Genomic DNA, 21,774 nt, shown 5'->3' with positions numbered 1-21,774 from the left:
TTTGTGGCCTCTGACCCGGTGCAGATCCCGGCTCACTCCTTGGTTCTCCGTAGACCTGCAGGAGATGAAGCGCCGGAGAAGGGGCCTAGAGAGCATTTGGAGATCCAGTCGGTCCGAGTCTGACCGAACACAGTTAAGATCCTTTTCTAGATCTTATCTTGTGGCAATGGAAGTGGCGAAGCGTGCTCACTTTGCCACCCTCATTGCATCCGCAGATAACCGCCCGGCTGCCCTGTTTAGGGTGACCCGTTCCCTTTTAAATCAGGGGATGGGAGAGGACCCCTTGCAGGGACGGGCCGAGGAGTTTAGTGAGTATCTGGTGGATAAAATCGCTCAGATTCGGGCTGGCTTGGACTCCGACTGGGCAGTATCTGACGAGGGGGAAGCGATGGGTTTGGCCGATAATATTTGGGAAAAGTTTGATCCTGTGACTCCGGTTGAAGTGGACAGGATCATGGGGAAATTAAGTGCCGCCACGTGTTTGTTGGACCCATGTCCCTCCTGGCTGGTTTACGCGGTTCGGGAGGTTACACGAGGCTGGCTCCTGGCAGTTATTAATGCTTCCTTGAGTGAGGGGTGCTTCCCTGCCGCCTTGAAAGAGGCGGTGGTAAGGCCCCTCCTCAAGAAACCTGCCTTGGATCCAGCTATTTTAAATAACTTTCGTCCTGTCTCCAACCTTCACTTCCTTGCGAAGGTTGTTGAGAGCGTGGTGGCACGGCAGCTCCCTTTGGTCCTGGAGGAAACTGAGTATCTGGATCCATACCAATTGGGTTTCAGGCTCGGGTACAGCATGGAGACGGCATTGGTCGCGCTGGTGGATGATCTCTGGCAGGCCCGAGACAGGGGTTATTCCTCTGTCCTGGTCCTATTAGACCTCTCAGCGGCTTTTGATACCATCGACCATGGTATCTTGCTGCGACGTCTTGAGGGGTTGGGAGTGGGAGGCACCGTTTTACGGTGGTTCTCCTCCTACCTCTCGGGCCATTCACAGATGGTGTTGGCAGGAGGGCAGAGGTCAACCCCTAGGCCCCTTAGTTGTGGGGTGCCTCAGGGGTCGGTACTCTCGCCCCTCCTGTTCAACATCTATATGAAGCCACTGGGTGAGATCATCCGTGGTTTCGGGGTGACGTATCATCAATATGCTGATGATACCCAGCTTTTCATCTCCACCCCGAACCAACCCAGCGATGCCCTCGATGTGATGTCCCGTTGCCTGGAAGCGTTATGGATTTGGATGGGGAAGAACAGGCTCCAGCTCAACCCGGCCAAGACTGAGTGGCTTTACATACCGGCATCTCGACTTGTTCCATCTTTGTTTATGGGAGGAGAGGTGTTACCTCCCGTTGATAGGGCACACAATTTAGGCGTCCTCCTGGACTCACGACTCAGTTTTGAAGATCATATTGGAGTCGTGGCCAGGGGGGCATTTGCCCAGGTTCGCCTGGTGCACCAGTTGCGCCCCTATCTGGACCGAGATGCCCTACGTACGGTCACTCATGCACTCGTTACCTCCCAGATAAGATTACTGCAATGCTCTCTACATGGGGCTGCCCTTGAAGACCACCCGGAGGCTCCAGCTGGTGCAGAATGCGGCCGCGCGGGTAGTGATGGGAGCATCCCGATACTCCCATATTACACCCCTCCTGCGTGAGCTGCATTGGTTACCGGTTGTCCTCCGGGTGAGATTTAAGGTGCTAGTACTTACCTTTAAAGCCCTACATGGCCTAGGCCCGGGATATTTGCAGGACCGTCTGCTGCCGGGAACGATTTCCCATCACCCAGTGCGCTCACACAGAGAGGGCCTCCTCAGGGTGCCGTCGGCTACACAATGTCGGCTGGCGACCCCCAGGGGGAGGGCCTTCTCTGTGGGAGCGCCAGCCCTATGGAACCAACTCCCCCTTGAGCTCCGGATGGCCCCGGATCTCCGGTCCTTTCGCCGCGGCCTTAAAACTTTCCTTTTTCATCAGGCTGACCTGGACTGACGACAGGGTTTTTTAAAATGCTTTTTAATTTTTAATTGTTTAGTTTAACTTATTTATTGGGGCTGTTTATTTAATTTCTTTTAACTTTTGTATTGTTATTTTTATTGTTGTTAGCCGCCCTGAGTCCTTCGGGAGATAGGGCGGCATATAAGTCCCAAAAATAAATAAATAAATAAATAAATATGTATACCACTGTTACAAGGTCACAGTTTCCCATAAGTGATTAGGCAAATCCACAGAACACCATTTTGAGGCATCTGCTGATAGCAAAGGGATCCATGGCTTCCCACACTCCTTAGAAGGAACCCCAGAGGCATCAGCCTTTCCATCCTTCATAAGAACATAAGCAATGCTTGGCTGGACCAGACCCCTGGTCCATTCCAACCAGTACCCTATTCTTCCAACCCAGTGATCAACCAACTTTCACAGACATCTATGGAGATTCTCAAGCTTCCAGGTCATGCTTGTCCCAAATGGAATTAAAAGGTGCTTTTTCCAAAAGACAACTTGACTTTCTTGGTTTTTTTCCCTTTTAAAATGTTTTGCTTCTCATCCAAGAAGTTTCTTGAGTTACTTCATGAAGAACTAAATAAGCTTCTTGGATGAGAAGCGAAATGTTTTCCAGGTGCCTTTTGGAAAAAGCGCCTTTGGGACAACTCTCACAGACCAACAAACCTAAGAAGCCCAATAGTTTCCCAGCAGATGGCCATCAGAGGCAGACCCACTGCTGTCATGTTAAGAATCATGGATCCCCAGAACTTCCAGGAATGAGTCCAACCTTTTTCTCTGAAGCCAACCAAGGTGGTATCCTCCACATCTCGTGCTAACAAATTCCAGAATTTGATTATGTGTTGCATTTTAAAAAATATTTTTCATATGTCCTATTCTTCTAGGGTTCAGTTTCATTAGATGACCCCAGTGGTGGGATTCAGCCAGCTCGTACCATTTCAGCAGAACCGGTAGCTAATTTTTGTTGCCCAGGCCCAGAATGGATTTCCGGAAGCAGCATCCACACAGAGAACCGGTTGGTCACATATTTGAATCCCACCACTGGATGATCCTGATTTTGGGAAAACAGGTTCACCTTATCCATGCACTTTTTCAGATGTCAGACACCTCCTTTCCATTAAAAAAACCTGCAAGGGCCACAATCTTCATATGGATGCTGCTTCCAATCTTGGACCATCTTAGCTAGACCTTCTCCTTGGGCCCTTCTCTAGCTCCACTTTATGCCCTTTTCTATGATCAAATACACAAGACAGCTCAATTTACGACAGTTGAGCCAGAATTTCTGTCGCTAAGCGAGACATTTGTTAAGTGAGTTTTGTTGCATTTTATTAAGTGAATCTGGCTCCCCTATTGATTTTGCTTGTCAGAAGGTTAGAAAGGTGATCACATGACTCTGCGGCACTGTGACCATCATAAATATGAACCAGTTGCCGAGCATGGTGATGTGACCATGTGGCTGCTGCAACAGTCGTTAAGTGTGAAAAGCGGTCATAAGTCACTTTTCCAGGGCTGTTTGTCCTCATGCCATAGATTTGTATAAGATTAACCACTCCCAAGCAGCCACCCGCTCAACCTTGCTGCTCCCCATATGGCTTGTAAAAATAAAACAGTGTTTCTTAATCTTGGCGGTTTTAAAAAGTGGACTTCTAAGTCCCAGAATTCCCCAGGCAGAATGCTGGCTGGGAAACACTGGGACTTGCTTCTCAAACCAGCCAAGGTTGAGATACCACGGAGACATCCCAGCTCCGATTCGACCTTCCATCGAAGCCCACCAAAAGATCACCGGTCCTAGAGGAAAGGGTGGTGGTGGAGGCTCCCCCGCCCCACTCCCCAACCACAGGTACTGCACTACAACTCCCATGCCTCCTACTCCAGTGTATAACTCCAGTGTATAAGAGCCTTGGTGGAGCAGTGGGCTAATGCCTCCTTAAGGAACACCAGCTGCCTGCAATTAGTGCAGGTTCGCATCCCACCAGGCTCAAGGTTGACTCAGCCTTCCATCCTTCCGAGGTAGGTAAAATGAGGACCCAGATTGTTGGGGGCAATAAGCTGACTTTGTAATAATGCCGCTTGGTGTGTGTGTGTGTGAAAGCCCTAATAAGCAGGCATATACATAGAATGAAGGCTACTGCTAAGCTTGTAAGCCGCCCTGAGTCTTCGGAGAAGGGCGGGATATAAATGGAATTAAAATAAAAGGACCCAGATTGTTGGGGGCAATTAAGCTGACTTTGTAATAATGCCGCTTGGGGTGTGTGTGAAAGCCCTAACAAGCAGGCATATACATAGAATGAAGGCTACTGCTAAGCTTTGTAAGCCGCCCCGAGTCTTCGGAGAAGGGTGGGATATAAATGGAATTAAAATCAAATAAATAAAAAGAATAACGGCTAAAGAGCCGCTAGGAATGCTGGGAGTCGAAGTCCCCACCACAACACCAGCCACGGGAAGACGACGCGCAAGCCCCGCCCCCTGGGGGGTGGGGTGGAAAAGCCAGAACTCGCCTTCGGGGCTTGCGCGAGGCGCCCGGGGGAGGGGGACGGACGCCGAACCGCCGAGGAAATCCCTCCGCCGCTGTGAGTCGCCCGCGGCGACCGAGGGCGGCGCCGCCTCCTCCTCCGCCTGTCGCGTTTGCCGTGCCGCTCCGCCTTCCCGCGCCCCTGGGCCTGCGCCGGGTGTGCGGAGGGGGGAGAGAGCCCGGGGGCAGGGGAGGGGGGGGAGAGAGGGCGTCCCCTCCTCCTCCTCCTCCTTCTTCTTCCTTCCTTCCTTCCTCCTCTAACCCACTCAGGTGGCGATAGTTTCTAGAAGCCCTTCCCGGCGTCCTTTGCGGCCCCAACATGGAGGAGCTGACGGTGGAAGTGCGCGGCTCCAACGGGGCCTTCTACAAGGTACGCCGCGCCTCGCGCCTCCCGTCGGCGCCACCGGCGGAAGGGGGAGCGGCAGCGGGGAAAGGCCGGGAGCTGTGATGGCGGGGGCTTGTTGTGTGTGTGTGTGTTTGTGTGTGTGTGTTTGTGGAGGCCTCGGCCGCCGTCGCTCCCCGGGCGACCAGTCTTGGGGCTTTCCGCCCCAGGCCGGAGAGGGGAGCGAGGGGGAAAAGCCGTGAGGGGCCTGTGTGGGGAGACCTGAGGAGAGGCCGGCGGGCCGGGAGGCGGCGAGGCCGTTTTGTGGTGCTTGCGGGGAGGTTTCATCCTCAGAAGTGGGGAAAAAAAAAAGGATGCCGTGAGACTTGAGGGCGGCTTCTCGTCTCTTCTCCCGGCCCTCGGGGAGGACGGTTCTCTCGGGATGCCTTTCAGCCCCCTCCCTCCCTCCCTCCCTCCCTCCGTGCCCGTAACCGTTTAAGCCCATCCATAAACCATTAAGCTTCGGTCTCCTTTGTGTGTTTTCTAGTGCAGAGAGACACACGGGGACGGGCAGGGTTGTTGTTTTTTCTTCTTTTTTTTTTTTTTTGCTTCACCAGCCCAGGACGAGTGTGCCAGGTTAGGGGTTTGAACTCTCTCTCTCTCTCTTCTTAATCGTGCCGTCTTTCCTGGGGGACCTTTACTCGATTCACCCCCCCCCGCCCCACCCCCGTGTGAAGTCATACAATTAAAAATACCAAAAAAACAAAAAAAAAGGGATCCACTAGCCTGAATTGTTAGTCCTAGGTCAGGGGTAGGCAACCTCGGCTCTTTTATGACTCATGGACTTCAACTCCCAGAATTCCTGAGCCAGCTGGCTCAGGAATTCTGGGAGTTGAAGTCCATGAGTCATAAAAGAGCCGAGGTTGCCTACCCCTGTCCTAGGACATCGTGTGGAAGTTTCGTTTCCTCCCAAATTCAGGAAACTTTGCAGGTCACAACTTTTGTGGCATAATGTGTGGCTCCTGTAGTCTTGGAGGACCGGGGGGGGGGGAGGGAAAGGGAGGGGGGTCTCTGGAGTTTTATTTATGTCACCAGAAAGCCTTTTCCCCTGCTACCCTCTCTGGAATGCCAGGATGTTGCAGGATCAATACAGGATACTCTCAGCTGTGGCTGTCAGTCTTGTCTTCCTGAGCCAAGCCTTGGATTCTTGAAAATCCTAACCCCTTTTAATGGTGTGAGGCCTCTGCCTTCCTTTAGAGAAGTGCTGCTAGCGGGTCAGCGGTGTGTGAATGTTAGTTTATCAGTGCATTGTGTAAATTAATTGCGAGCGATTACATGCATATACTGTGCTGCTTGTTCTATCCTGCTATCGGATGCCATATTCTTTTGTTATTGTTTTTTTATTTCAAGTTGAGTGAGTAGCGGTTAAGTATATATATAGTAAGTCTCATGGAAATTTGAAAGATACTTAAAAAAAGATGTTCCAAGGACTGTGCTTAATAGTTTGGTAAGACGAATAGGAGGAATCTCTATAAAATATTTAATAGCTTCATGTCACACTTTTGAATTCTTACATAGCATATGAGCTGTGTTCTTCGTTTGTTGTACTAAGAAGTTTTATGTCTTTTATTTCTCAACATAGCATTTTTGTGTAGTTTCTAGGTTCTAAAAGGAGATCCTAATTTTAAAAAATGTTATGTTAGCATTGAGCCAAATGGCTTATAAAGTTTCTGAACTGGGAGGGTTGTTTCATTAAAAAAAATAAGATAAACCGGATGGATGTCTGGAGTCATTCATTGAAGCCATAATGAGGGATATACTTTGTGTGTGTGTGTGTGTGTGTGTGTGTGTGTGTAAAAAGTTGGGATATATTCTGTACTGAAACATTTCTCCTTTAGTTCACTCAAATTTTATCTTCATATATTTTATATCAAAAAATGAGACAGTGCCTGAATTTGTAGAAGTTACCTCATGCCAAAAGTAGCTGCAATCAACTGGTATTGATGTTTTAACAGAAGTTTGTTTCTTTGTTGCTTTTGTGCATATAAAAGAAGGGAGGTGGAAGTGATGTTATTAGAATGGAAGATGATGTGATGGTATCCTTTCCACCTCATTAGGTATGTAGCTGGAGGGTTTTTGTTTCTATTTTGTTACTGGAAGCACAGGCCATCTCACCAAGTCAGCTCATTTACCAGCTCAGTTCTCTTGAACTGTGATTATCAGAGCTCCATGCTCTGATAATCACACAAATGGCTTATACCAGGAGTGTCAAACTTGCAACGTCGCGTGACGTGTTGCAACGTATCGCAACTTTTTCTCCATTGCTAGTAATGGAATGGGCATGGTTTCGGCATGACCCATCCAGCCTGTGGATCGGCAGTTTGACACCCCTGGCTTATACAGATACCATCTTGAGAAGATTGTCCACAAGTTGCTATTGCTGTACATTATAACTACCTGCTTATTAAATCATATGCTAAATTGCACCATATAAAATGCTGAAAGTGCTGCACTGGGTTTCCTTCAATTATTGGACCCAGTATTAGGTGTTGGCGTTGGTCTATAAAATTTTAACTAGGTACTAGGAATTTAATATCTTCCCCAGTACCATCTAATCTATGCACTGAAGGTAGCTGGGAAAACCCGAGAGGCTGGTTTGGTTCAGAGTTCAAGGGCTGACATCAGGACATTTTCAATCACAATAACTCAGTTATAGACATCAGCTGAAGATGTGCTTGTTTATCCAGGTATTTGTAAAATAGTGATTCCTAGATCAAGCAGTTTTTAGATTTCCTGTTTATATGACTTTTTTTTCAATTTGGTTCTGATTTGTGAAAGTAGTTATAAAGAGTTGTTTGTTCTTTAACATACTATATTTCTTTTTAAGTTGTTTTGGGCACCAGTGGAAAGAAGAGTGGTATAGAAGTAAATAATAGTCATTTGGTAATGGGATTTAAAGTTATGTTATGAAGTCATATTAAAACAACCATTGGCAGGTTTTTTTTCTCAAAATAATTCTGTACTATATTTCATTTAGATTGAATTTGAATACTGAGCAGACAGCAACACCAAACATGTTATCTGTTTATTGATATTGTGCCTCTTCATTCAGGTAGTTAAGTGGATAGCCAAATACAACATATAAATTAAAACAACCAGAAAAACTAAGTCAAAACTTGACTAAAGTTATGAGTCGATAGCTATAAAAGCTAAATTATGACCAAATATAAACTTGTGAAAGAATTGTGCTCTGTAGCCTGAGAAATAAGGGCAGAGAAAATCCTCTTCTTCATGCTGGATAAATTGACCTTTGAGAGGAGAAACTATTTCAATAAGGTCTGGTCTGCTTAGTGTCAAATCTTTTAGGCCATTGAGTACCCCATTTTTCCTTCTTGGAAGTACTTTATAAAGAATAAAATAGTAACTGCCATTGAATCTGATTATTTCTTTAGTGTTCCATATTACCTTTGCATTTGCAGGACTATCACATATTTACTTGCTAATAGCTATTACAATCACCCGAACAGTAATATGTATCTGTTATCATTTTACATATTCTAAGAGATACTATTCCTTACAGAAGCCTATATCTGGTTTTTTCTTTCTCTCTCTCTTTTTTTTTTTTTACAAAAAGTAACCTTCCCCACTGTGATACTGAAAGACATGTTGAGAGCCTGTCTTTCGAAGAAAATAATGTGCCAGAAACATTTGCAGCAAAGAAGAATGTGAAAGCATCTGAGGCCCTCTGAAGATGCTGAATCACAACTTGTAGCATCCATCACCATTAGCCATGCTTGTTGGAATTACTGGTCATTGCAAGGAGCACATGAAAGATATTAGTTTCGTTACCCCGATACAGGTGATAGCTTTCAGATGGCTAGATTTGGAAACTAGTTTAAAAAAAATCAGGCTAACCAGGATTTTAGAGAAGGGTCTCTACATCCTTACTTGTATATTAATGAAGCTAAGTTTCCTGCCTCTGAGAAATATTGTTGATGCCGATTTTCTCCCCATTCCACAAAGGTGTTATACTATGCATTTCCTATTTAGCATATGATCAAGTCAGTGTGATTATTCATTGATCATTGAGAGTCATGAAAATTGGAATATTTAATAATGCTTAGTTCTGCTGAAATATAACTATTATGGCTAACCTGGCTGAAATTAGTAAAAAACAATATAAAAATTGTTACGCTCTAATTGCTGCTTCATTGTTTACCACAATTTGTATAACTAGAAGGCAGCGAAGATGATCTATATCAAAACAGCTGAAGTTTGTGGTGGGAAAGGAAGCACCAAAAAGAGTTGCTTTTTATATTTTGTATTCTGAAATCAACATTAAGTTTTGGACTTTCTCTTCAAGGGGATTCTCAAATAATTGACAGTTAAAAATACCCCTCTAAAACAGTAAAAGATTAATTAAGCATCTAGTAAAATTATCCAGCAGACACGTTTTCATCATTTTTTTTACAATCTGCAAAAAACTTTTCCTAGAAGAAAACATCACGACTTAGATTAGCCATTTGGAAAGACGTTTCTCTGCATCTCAGAGGTTTCTGAGGCATTAAAGAGGGGCTCTGAATATTATTTCAGTAAGTGATCAATTTCTTAAGTGAGGAAGGGGCCTTTTGTCATCTGCTCCTAAACCATTTTAGGATTTTGCAACTTTCACACCAGGCTTATTAGGGCTGTGGTAAAAATTCTGGCAGTAGTAGCTCCCTCAGCCCAATATATTGGGTTGGACTTGCATACAGTTCTCAGTGAAGGGAATTTGTTGTACTTACTTGAAAGTAATATTAGGGTGTTTTTTTTTTCCCTTTCCAGATAAAATTGAAGGATTGTCTGAAATTCATTGAGAAAATAGTAATTGAATCAGATCAGCAGCAGAAGCAGATAATCTTCAGTACTGAGATTAGTTTTAGAGTCACATTAATACACCTTTAGAAGAACTGTAATACCGTATATACTTGAGTATAAGCCGAATTTTTCAGCCCACTTTTTGGGCTGAAAAAATCCACTTCGGCTTATACTCCAGTCAACAAAAAAAAAAGAACTTACCGAGGACTTGCGCGCGGCCGAGCTACTTTGCCTGATGCTGCTGGGGTTGCCCGGGTGCCTCTGCTCGCCCTCAGCAGCACCTGGCCCGGAATCACATGCGAAACAAGCCCGGCAGAGGAGCCGGAGCGGCGAGCAGAGGCGCCCGGCCCAGATCCTGCAAGGCCCGGCCGAGACACGCCCCCAGCAGCGGAGCTGCTCCGGCTCCTCTGCCGGGCTTGTTTTGCATGTGAGCTACTTTGCCTGATGCTGAGAAGACCCGCTTGGGCACTCGGGTTGCTGTCAGTCTCCGCAGGCCCTTCTCGTTTCCAGGAACGTCAAGCGCGCTTGGCTCTCCACCCCCACGGCAGGGCAGGGCAGGGCAGAGACTTGCTCGCCCTTCTGACGGCCCTGAAGAGAAACGAAGGGCTTGCAAACTCCCCGCGAGAAGCTGGGCGAAGCGCGCGGCTGGGCGAGTGTGTGCCTGCGCGCGTATTTACGAAAGAAACGCTCCGAGAGTTCTTCTTTCTCCGCCCCCTTGGGGGGAACTCTAGCGACTGCTATAGCCGCGCTTCTCTTCTCAGCTCCGAAAATAGGGATTTCTACTCTCTCTCTCTCTCTCTCTCCCCTCCCCACCCCGCATTCTCCTGCCTCTTCGATTGCGACAATAAAAGGGCGAAGGGTGCGCTGGTTTCTTCCTCCTTCCTCCCCCCCTCCCCTCCCCTCCCCGATTGTCAGGTGAGGCAGCTGGAGGTCTGGCCGGGAGATTGTAGCCGTTTTGAAACGCCGCGTCTTGAAACGCCCGATCAGCTGATTTTCGGGTGGAAGAGCCGCGGCTTGAATCTGTTTGCATCTGCCTGAATTAGACCGAAACGGCCTGAATTTGACCAGAGTTGCTTTGTAATGGCTGGAGGAACTGCAGAGGAGGTCTTGCCGGGAGATTGTGGCCGTTTTGAAACGCCGCGGCTTGAAACACCCAATCAGCTGATTTTCGGGGCGGAAAGAGCCACGGCTTGAATCTGCTTGTATTTGTTTGAACTTAACCAGAAACGGCTCGTAATGGCTGGAGGAACTGTGGAGGGAGTGAATGCTCCAGCCTGGAATATTTGGAAAGGCTGGGGGAACCGGATGAACTGCAGCTTAAGTGACTGTTGCCGGAGGAGCCATGGCTTGAAACGCCCCAGTTTTGGGGCAGCGTTTGCTTGTTCCCTCCCTCCCTCCCTCCCTCCCCTTTCCCTCCTCTCTAAATCCTTCCTTCCTTCCTTCCTTCCTTCCTTCCTTCCTTCCTTCCTTCCTTCCTTCCTCCCTCCCTCCCTCCCCTTTCCCTCCTCTCTAAATCCTTCCTTCCTTCCTTCCTTCCTTCCTTCCTTCCTCCCTCCCTCCCTCCCTCCCTCCCCTTTCCCTCCTCTCTAAATCCTTCCTTCCTTCCTTCCTTCCTTCCTTCCTTCCTTCCTTCCTTCCTTCCTTCCCCAGCCCTAATCCGGAAAGTGGAAGGAAAGAAGAGTAAAGGCTGGGCGGAGGAGGAGGGGAAGTTTAAAAAGGGGGCGGCGTTCCCTTTAAAAAGCCGCCCGCCACGCCGCGCTCCCTCGCAGCACTCGCGGCGGCTGGCTTCTTGGCTCCCGGTCTCCCCCAGGCTTCCCGGCTGTGATTGGCGAGCGAGCCTCCCGAGCTCCGGCGGCCGTGACATCAGCAGAAGCGGAGCAAGCAAAAGCGAAGGGGGAAGGAAGTTCACCAGCAGCACCTCGAGCCCGCTCCGAGCGCTGGCGGACGCGGAGCCGAAAGAGAAGCAGCATCTCTGCGCGCCCGGGCTGCTGGGGTGAAGTTGCAGCCGCCGCACCAACCAGCCGAGGAGAAGCAAGAGAAGGAAGTCGCCGCCGCTGCCCAGGCTGGGTTTCCTTGAAGGCTGCTGTTTGCACCCGGGAAGGAAAGTGCAGGAAAAAGGGCAAAGTGGCGAGCTAGCCCGGCATTCAACGTTTCTTCGCCGCTGCCATCCCCGAGAAGGCGAAGGGCTCCTATTTACAGCCACCCATCCGAGAGAAAAGCGGCTGTCGGTGCTTCGTCGGCCTTGATCCGGGACACAGCCTGACCTCCCCTCGTCCCGGGAGACTCTCGCTTCCCCCCACCCCCCACCCTCCCTACATCCCGAGCCTTCCAGATCTTCGCCTGCCTACTCGCGAGCAGGCATGTTTTCCAGCCCCTCCCCGCAAAAGATGCCGGGGTCGACAGCGTTTTTTCTACCCGGAACAAGCAAACACGCAGGCAACCCTGCACTATTCAGCTCAGTGAAGTCACGCTTGGTTAAAAAACAGATTTAATAATAATAATAAGAAGAAGAAGAAGTTGGGCTGATCAAATGTTTCAATAATGACTGAAGGAGAGCTGCTTGTACCTTGGTCTTTGTGATTTTCGGGGCGGAAAGTGTGCGGTGTTGTTGTGTTTTTTTTCCTCCCCCCGAAAGTGAACGGCAGCTTTCCGTACTAGTGTATTGGCATGTCAAGACACCAGCACAAAGACCAAGGTACAAGCAGCTCTCCTTCAGTCATTATTGAAACATTTGATCAGCCCAACTTCTTCTTCTTCTTATTATTATTATTAAATCTGTTTTTTAACCAAGCGTGACTTCACTGAGCTGAATAGTGCAGGGTTGCCTGCGTGTTTGCTTGTTCCGGGTAGAAAAAACGCTGTCGACCCCGGCATCTTTTGCGGGGAGGGGCTGGAAAACATGCCTGCTCGCGAGTAGGCAGGCGAAGATCTGGAAGGCTCGGGATGTAGGGAGGGTGGGGGGTGGGGGGAAGCGAGAGTCTCCCGGGACGAGGGGAGGTCAGGCTGTGTCCCGGATCAAGGCCGACGAAGCACCGACAGCCGCTTTTCTCTCGGATGGGTGGCTGTAAATAGGAGCCCTTCGCCTTCTCGGGGATGGCAGCGGCGAAGAAACGTTGAATGCCGGGCTAGCTCGCCACTTTGCCCTTTTTCCTGCACTTTCCTTCCCGGGTGCAAACAGCAGCCTTCAAGGAAACCCAGCCTGGGCAGCGGCGGCGACTTCCTTCTCTTGCTTCTCCTCGGCTGGTTGGTGCGGCGGCTGCAACTTCACCCCAGCAGCCCGGGCGCGCAGAGATGCTGCTTCTCTTTCGGCTCCGCGTCCGCCAGCGCTCGGAGCGGGCTCGAGGTGCTGCTGGTGAACTTCCTTCCCCCTTCGCTTTTGCTTGCTCCGCTTCTGCTGATGTCACGGCCGCCGGAGCTCGGGAGGCTCGCTCGCCAATCACAGCCGGGAAGCCTGGGGGAGACCGGGAGCCAAGAAGCCAGCCGCCGCGAGTGCTGCGAGGGAGCACGGCGTGGCGGGCGGCTTTTTAAAGGGAACGCCGCCCCCTTTTTAAACTTCCCCTCCTCCTCCGCCCAGCCTTTACTCTTCTTTCCTTCCACTTTCCGGATTAGGGCTGGGGAAGGAAGGAAGGAAGGAAGGAAGGAAGGAAGGAAGGAAGGAAGGAAGGAAGGAAGGAAGGAAGGATTTAGAGAGGAGGGAAAGGGGAGGGAGGGAGGGAGGGAGGAAGGAAGGAAGGAAGGAAGGATTTAGAGAGGTGGGAAAGGGGAGGGAGGGAGGGAGGGAGGGAGGAAGGAAGGAAGGAAGGAAGGAAGGAAGGAAGGATTTAGAGAGGAGGGAAAGGGGAGGGAGGGAGGGAGGGAGGGAACAAGCAAACGCTGCCCCAAAACTGGGGCGTTTCAAGCCATGGCTCCTCCGGCAACAGTCGCTTAAGCTGCAGTTCATCCGGTTCCCCCAGCCTTTCCAAATATTCCAGGCTGGAGCATTCACTCCCTCCACAGTTCCTCCAGCCATTACGAGCCGTTTCTGGTTAAGTTCAAACAAATACAAGCAGATTCAAGCCGTGGCTCTTTCCGCCCCGAAAATCAGCTGATCGGGCGTTTCAAGCCGCGGCGTTTCAAAACGGCCACAATCTCCCGGCAAGACCTCCTCTGCAGTTCCTCCAGCCATTACAAAGCAACTCTGGTCAAATTCAGGCCGTTTCGGTCTAATTCAGGCAGATGCAAACAGATTCAAGCCGCGGCTCTTCCACCCGAAAATCAGCTGATCGGGCGTTTCAAGACGCGGCGTTTCAAAACGGCTACAATCTCCCGGCCAGACCTCCAGCTGCCTCACCTGACAATCGGGGAGGGGAGGGGAGGGGGGGAGGAAGGAGGAAGAAACCAGCGCACCCTTCGCCCTTTTATTGTCGCAATCGAAGAGGCAGGAGAATGCGGGGTGGGGAGGGGAGAGAGAGAGAGAGAGAGAGTAGAAATCCCTATTTTCGGAGCTGAGAAGAGAAGCGCGGCTATAGCAGTCGCTAGAGTTCCCCCCAAGGGGGCGGAGAAAGAAGAACTCTCGGAGCGTTTCTTTCGTAAATACGCGCGCAGGCACACACTCGCCCAGCCGCGCGCTTCGCCCAGCTTCTCGCGGGGAGTTTGCAAGCCCTTCGTTTCTCTTCAGGGCCGTCAGAAGGGCGAGCAAGTCTCTGCCCTGCCCTGCCCTGCCGTGGGGGTGGAGAGCCAAGCGCGCTTGACGTTCCTGGAAACGAGAAGGGCCTGCGGAGACTGACAGCAACCCGAGTGCCCAAGCGGGTCTTCTCAGCATCAGGCAAAGTAGCTCACATGCAAATCAAGCCCGGCAGAGGAGCCGGAGCAGCTCCGCTGCTGGGGGCGTGTCTCGGCCGGGCCTTGCAGGATCTGGGCCGGGCGCCTCTGCTCGCCGCTCCGGCTCCTCTGCCGGGCTTGTTTCGCGTGCGAGCTACTTTGCCGGCCGCTGCTGAGGGAAGATCTCTGGAGAGGAGCATAAGGTGAGCTGCTGCATTTCCCAGCCTCGGCTTATACTCGAGTCACCAACTTTTTCCATTTTTTGGGGGTAAAATTGGGGTCTCGGCTTATATTCGAGTCGGCTTATATTCAAGTATATACGGTACTTGCTGAAAACTTTAGCACTTAGATGGCAATCCTTCGATGTATAGACTAGGCAAAAAAGTAAGAAAAGCATATTGGATGAAGATGGTGGCAATCCATACTGTTTTGTACCCATACAAAAAAACCCCATGGATTTCTCATGAAGTCCGCTTCGTGCATGAAAATAAAGTTACCTGTATCCTATAATTATACAATATACCCCAGGACTGGCTTTCCTGTTCAAATTTGATTTGCAGTCCCATTCAACAGGAAGCCAGCAGATGTGTGTGTGTGTGTGGGGGGGGCAGTCAACAGTTTGCTGTCTCTGGTTGCCCCTGCCTTTAGGAACATCTTGTATCCTGACATGAGGGATTTCCCTAGTTTCTTGGTTTTCAAAAAGACTTTGAACACTTTATTCTGCAGATTGGGTGCACACTAGTAGTGCTAGAAGTGCCTTAGTTTAGTTATGTTAGATTGATAATTGCTGTTTGATCAGGTTGTGTTACATTCTGATTGCAATCTGCCTTGAGTCATTTGTAGAAGTGGGTGATCTATATATAATCACATAATGTGACAGCTTGGGAATCACTTTTATTTCCGTACCAAATGTAATTATGATGCAGCTATTCTGCCTTATTGTATACTAGTATATTCTTAGAAATTTTGAACAATTGCATTAGAAAAGTCTAGCTGAAAAATGTGTAATATTTTGTTCTTTTAAAGAAACCTTTGCTGTCAGTGTTTCATATAGTTCTTCTAACGTGAAGGCTAAAATTTCATGAATGAATTCATTGAGACAAATCCAGTGTTCTGCATTGCCTACCCATATGACGGAATGACTTTCTAAGAGGTTCTGGATCTGTTTCAACTTTTCTATAGACAGCGTTTCCAAAGTAGTTTACACTACAAATACAAATAGATATGCAGAAATCTAAGAAACATCCACTACAGGTAGTCCTCAACTGACAACAGTTCATTTAGGGGCCATTCAAAGTTACAGCGACCCTGAAAAAAGTGACTTATGACCGGTTTTTACACTTACGACCATTGCAGCATCCCCATGGTCACGTGATCAACATTCAGACGCTTGGCAGCTGACTCACATTTATGCTGGGGTCAGGTGATCCCCTTTTGCGACCTTCTGACAAGCAAAGTCAGTGGGTAAGCCAAATTCATTGAACAACTGTGTTATTAATTTAACAACTACAGTGATTCATTGAACAAAAGTGGCCAGAAAAGTCGTAAAATGGGGCAAAACTCACATAACAAATTTCTCGTTCTGCAACATAAATTTTGGACTCAGTTGTGGTCCTAAGTAAGTCAAGGACCACCTGTATTTGCACTTTTTTTAAATGTTCAGCAGGTACCTCTGAGTTTTAACCTAGGTCAGAATAGGCCTGACTAAAAAAAGATCTGTATCCATTTTGTCTAGTGGGAATATTTTTAATTTTAACAGTTATTCAAAATAATATGCTTTGTATAAATTAGACTAATTAAATATGGAATATCACTGATACTTTTCTTTTTTGAACAGAAGTGACAAAATTTGCTACCTTTAATATGTTTTGAAATCATTAGTTTGACCATAAGTGATACCTGCCTCTACTTTTGCTTGCTTCTGCTACCCGTGAGTCATATGTCTTTTTTTAGTTTGAGTTCTCATTGGCTCCCTCACATTCACTTGTCACTGTCAAGTTGCATAGCTGTGAGGTTATTTTGGGCTATCTGATTTTGATAGTAGAGCTGTGAAGACCTTAGCAGCTATTGAGTATTTAAATATTCTGACTTTGTTCATTTTAAAATCTTTTTTGTGGTAATCGATTATTTGTATTAGTAATATTATTAAAGATTACAATTAAAAAGATGAAAGTTAATAGAAGCAAAAGAAAAGAAAAAAGTGCAGAAAAAATACATAGGAAAAAAGCATCAAAGCAAAAAAAAATATTGGAGACTCTGTAGGCTTGACATCTCACCGCCTGCAAATGATGGACTGAAATCCCTGCCAGGCAGAGGCAGAGACATACTCTTAATATGTAATAGGTATAATTTAAGGTAATGTGAGCGATATAATTGTTTAGAGAGAAAACAAGATCTCATCAAAAGCTGCAGTAATAGATGCCCAATTTATTGTTTCCTATAAGATATAAAACCAATGAATGGATTGTTGGTATATTGTACCTAGTATAAAGTTTCTGGCTGATAGCGACATCCAAGGGCTTAAGCATCGACTAGCCCTAGTTGAAGAATTGTATAATTGGTCATTCACCTTTTTAACCAAGCCAGAATTTTAAGTTCCCTGAGCTGCAGTCTCTCCTTCTTGTCAGAGATCACTTGAGTGGGCTATTTTGCATGAGTTTAGCATCCCCTGACTTCTTTTCCTTTTGGATGAGCTGGTGAGGATCATGCTGTTGGGCTCTTGCGCTTGAGCATTCCTCAGTATATTTTACCTGTTTGTTTGTATCCCACCTTTTTTTTTGCAAATAACTCAAGGCAGCAAACATCTCTAGCATGCCTTCCTGCTCCTGTTTTCCCCAAAACAACTACCCTGTGAGGTGGGTTGGATTGAGAGAAAGAGTGACTGGCCCAAAGCCACCCAGCTACCTTTCATGGCTAAGGCGGAACTTGAACTTACAGTCTCTGCTGTCTAGTCTGGTGCCTTAACCACTACATCAAGGGTAGGCAACCTTGGCTCTTTTATGACTCGTGGACTTCAACTCCCAGAATTCCTGAGCCAGCCATGCTGGCTCAGGAATTCTGGGAATTGAAGTCCACGAGTTATAAAAGAGTCAAGGTTGCCTACTTTTGCACTAGTCCAAAGTGGCTTATTATGTTTGACCTGCTCTTAATCCCCGTGGTCTACAGGTAGTCCTTGACTTATGACCATAGTGGAACCCAAAATGTCTGTTGTTAAGGCAGTTATTAAATGGGTTGTGCCTCATTTTATGACCATTTTTGCCACAGTTGTTAAATGAATCATTGCTGTTCTCAAGTGAAACGTCATTAAGTGAATCTGGCTTCCCCCCATTGACGTTGCTTATCAGAAGCCGTCTGAGAAGGTTGCAAATGGTGATCACATAACCACAGGATACTGCAACCGTCATAAGTACGTTCCAGTTCCCAAGCGTCTGAATTTTGACCGTGGGGATGCTGCAGTGATCATAAGTGTTGGTCCTAAGTCATTTTTTCCCAGTGCTGTTGTAACTTCAAACTGTCATGAAACGAATGGTTGTAAGTCAAGGACTACCTGTATTGCTCTGTCCAAAAAGATCTGAACTACTAATAGTAAGGAGCATTTTTTAAAAAAATCCCATTTATATCCCACCCTTCTCCGAAGACTCAGGGTGGCTTACAATCTAAAGCACAAATCAATGTGCTTAGCAATAGCCTTCATTCTATGTATATGCCTGCTTATTAGGGCTTTCGCCCCCCCCCCCCAAGCAGCATTATTACAAAGTCAGCTTACTGCCCCCAACAATCTAGGTTCTCATTTTACCTACCTCGGAATGATGGAAGGCTGAGTCAACCTTGAGCCTGGTGGGACGCGAACCTGCACTAATTGCAGGCAGCTGGTGTTACTTAAGGAGGCATTAGCCCACTGCTCCACCAAGGCTCTGGACTTTAATACTTGAAAAAGGAGTAAATGTTTGACCAGCATGTCTGAGCAGGGCTCCCTCAAACAGGAGGCCAAATTTTTCTTTTAACTGCTGGCACAGTTGGTAGCTGTTGATATTGATATACTTACTATAGTGAAATATAGAAGGGCAGTTCTTGAGACTTGTCTTCTGATAGGAGATTATTTTGACTAGAGACGCAGCAAATTGGATTTGACATATTATACCCATAGTGTAGGGACGCGGTGGCTCGGGTTAGGACGCTGAGCTCGTCGATCAGAAGGTCGGCAGTTTGGTGGGTTGAATCCTGAGTGCTGCGTAACAGAGTGAGCGCCTGTTACTCGTCCCAGCTTCTGCCAACCTAGCAGTTCGAAAGCACGTAAAAAATGCAAGTAGAAAAATAGGGACCATTATGGTGGGAAGGTAACAGCGTTCCGTGCGCCTTTGGCGTCTAGTCATGCCGGCCACATGACCACGGAGACGTCCTCAGACAAGCGCTGGCTCTTCGGCTTTGAAACGGAGATGAGCACTGGCCCCTAGAGTTGGAAACGACTAGCACGCATGTGCGGGGGAACCTTTACCTTTACCCATAGTGTATACCTTATCACTGAGCTGTGGTCCTTCACTTTCCTGTAGTAATGGAACTTTTGGTCCATACTTTCCTGTAGTAATGGAGTGTTTTGTCCATTAATATCTCTGCATTGACTCCCATTCACTTTCCACATTCCCACTGCAATTCTCAAATTTTTCCTCTTAAAATGGTTTGTGTAGAGTTTCAAATTTGCTGACTTTCAGTTCCTTGTTACTTGCTTTATACTCTGAGATCTATTTTGACGCATCTGTGGGGTTGTAGTCTTTCCCAGTGTTGTGTTGTCTGCTTATTTCTCATTGTGGACTAGGGTCAGTAGAAAAAATTTAAATGGCATTTTGATTAGTAATTTAACAAAATGATTTCCCGCATAATTACCTTTTTCATGTTTATATGTTTGGAAGTTTATATGTCTGGAAGAAATGATGGAAAATAGTGTTGATGTATATTGTGATATTCTTGTGTATAAACTGATTTTGTGTAAAGCAAACACTAGTACTTTGACAGTGATTTAACACTGTATTTTAAATTCAATTTAATTTCTAAATAAGTATCTAGAGGATTACAGTTTAAGTCAGTGGATTTATGCTTATGTGTCTGAATTAATTTCTGAGTAGATTTGTGTAGAATGGTTCTGTGAAGCAGTAATTTCAATAATTTTGGTTATGGTGATGGTGGTATTTGCTCAGTAATCAAAATTGTCTTTGAAGGTTACAGAGTTAAGCATTTAAATCAGAAAAACAACTACATATATTAAGTATAGAAAAAATATTATTTATATATAAAAGCAATATCCCAGGATTATGATGATCATTTTAAATTAAAAGTAAACCAGTGTCCTTAAATGAGCAGCACAGAGTGCACTTGCCCAATCATTAAGCAGGCAAAAATGAAATTGTGTACGTAATACTTGTTCTAGAAATATGGCAGTGGCTTTGTGTGAACTACCAGAACTAATTGAGTGTGTTGAGATCAGTTTAAAAAGCCCAGAATGGCTTACGGTCTAAGAATCTCAAGGATTATTCTAATATACCATCCAATCAATGGGCTAAGATCAGCTCGGGAGGCCTTCCTTGTGTTCCCACAGGTTATGGGTGTCCCATAGTGGGATGGTCAGGAAGGAGCTTCAGTTGTGGGAAACTTGTCAGAAAGGCTCCTGTGCTTTGTTTCAAAAAATACATGAAAACCAGGCCATTTAATTCAGGCACGTGTAAACTATCAGTTGTCATCGAATATAGAATAACAGAGTCGGAAGAGAGAAGAATCCCTGCAGAAACAGGACAATTCTATACCATTTCAGATAAATGGCTGTCAGTCATCTTCTTGAAAGCCTCAACTGATGGGGCACCCACAACTTCTGAAGGCAAGGCATTCCACCGGTTGATTGTTCTCAACATTAAGAAATTTCTCATAGAGAAATTTAGAGACCGCTTGTTCATTAATTTTTAATTTTAATTTAATTTAATTTATTGAGATTTATATACCGCCCTTCTCCCAAAGGGACTCAGGGCGGTTTACAGGGCATAAATATAAATAACAATATAAACATTACAAACATTAAAAAACAATTAAATCAGTGCCCAAGTTAAAACAAGAATAAAACAAGCCAATAAAAACCCATGTACCCCCATCAGGCTAGACCCGCTAGTTCAAATAAATGGGTCTTCAACCCGCGACGGAAGGATCGGAGGTCTGATGTCGTCCGGAGCTCCACCGGCAGTTGGTTCCACAAAGCCGGGGCACCCACAGAGAAGGCCCTCCCCCTGGGGGCCACCAGTCGACACTCCCTGACAGGAGGCACCCTGAGGAGGCCCCCTCTGTGGGCGTGCACAGGGCGGAGGGGAGTCGACACCGGCAGCAGGTGGTCCTCGAGGTATCGCGGACCCATGCCATGTAGGGACTTAAAGATCATAACCAAAACCTTGAACCTTACCCGGAAGACAACCGGTAACCAATGTAGCTCACGGAGCAAAGGTGTAACATGGGAGTACCGGGAAACTCCCAAGACAACTCTCGCGGCCGCATTCTGTACCAGTTGGAGCCTCCGAGTAGTCTTCAAGGGAAGTCCCATGTAGAGAGCATTACAGTAGTCTAGGCGAGAGGTCACGAGCGCATGAGTAACCGTACATAAGGCCTCCCGGTCCAGATAGGGCCGCAACTGGCGCACCAGGCGAACCTGGGCAAAAGCCCCCCTAGTCACGGCCACTATGTGATCCTCCAAAGTGAGTCGTGAATCTAGGAGGACTCCCAAGTTGCGAGCCCTATCCACAGGGGGTAAAAGCTCACCCCCCATAGAAAGAGATGGAACATCCCAAGTGTCCCGGGGAGACGGAATGCACAGCCACTCAGTCTTGTCAGGGTTGAGTTGAAGTCTGTTCCTCCCCATCCAGACCCGAACCGCCTCCAGGCAACGGGACATCACAGCGAGGGCATCACTGGGGTGGTTTGGGGTCGAAATAAAAAGTTGGGTATCATCAGCATATTGATGATACCCAACTCCAAAACCACGAATGATCTCACCCAGCGGTTTCATATAGATGTTGAACAGGAGAGGCGAGAGGACCGACCCCTGAGGAACTCCACAAGCGAGAGTCCCAGGGGTCGACCTCTGCCCCCCTGCCAACACCGACTGCGAGCGTCCCAGGAGATAGGAGGAGAACCACTGAAAAACCGTGCCTCCCACTCCCAATCCCCTGAGACGCTGCAGCAGGATACCATGGTCGATGGTATCGAAAGCCGCCGAGAGGTCTAATAGGACTAGGACAGAGGAATATCCCCTATCCCGAGCC

At 47.4% G+C, this 21,774-nt stretch overlaps 1 protein-coding gene across 2 annotated transcripts in view; it reads left to right on the top strand.

Moving 5' to 3' along the window:
• Positions 1–4,316: 4,316 nt before the first annotated feature.
• Positions 4,317–21,774, top strand: part of FXR1 (FMR1 autosomal homolog 1) — a 61,553-nt gene continuing 44,095 nt past the window's right edge. The window contains exon 1 of one of the 2 annotated variants that reach the window (XM_083363954.1): positions 4,317–4,873. In XM_083363954.1, coding sequence (XP_083220080.1) covers positions 4,823–4,873 — 51 coding nt within the window. In that variant the 5' untranslated portion in view covers positions 4,317–4,822. The remainder of the gene's footprint in view (positions 4,874–21,774) is intronic. The other variant, XM_083363955.1, reaches the window with a different exon arrangement.

Source organism: Vipera ursinii, assembly GCF_947247035.1.
Source record: "Vipera ursinii genome assembly, chromosome: 5".
NCBI classification, from domain to species: Eukaryota; Metazoa; Chordata; class Lepidosauria; order Squamata; family Viperidae; genus Vipera; species Vipera ursinii.
The sequence above is the reverse complement of the archived record's forward strand: the minus strand, read 5'-3'. Positions and strand labels throughout refer to the sequence as shown.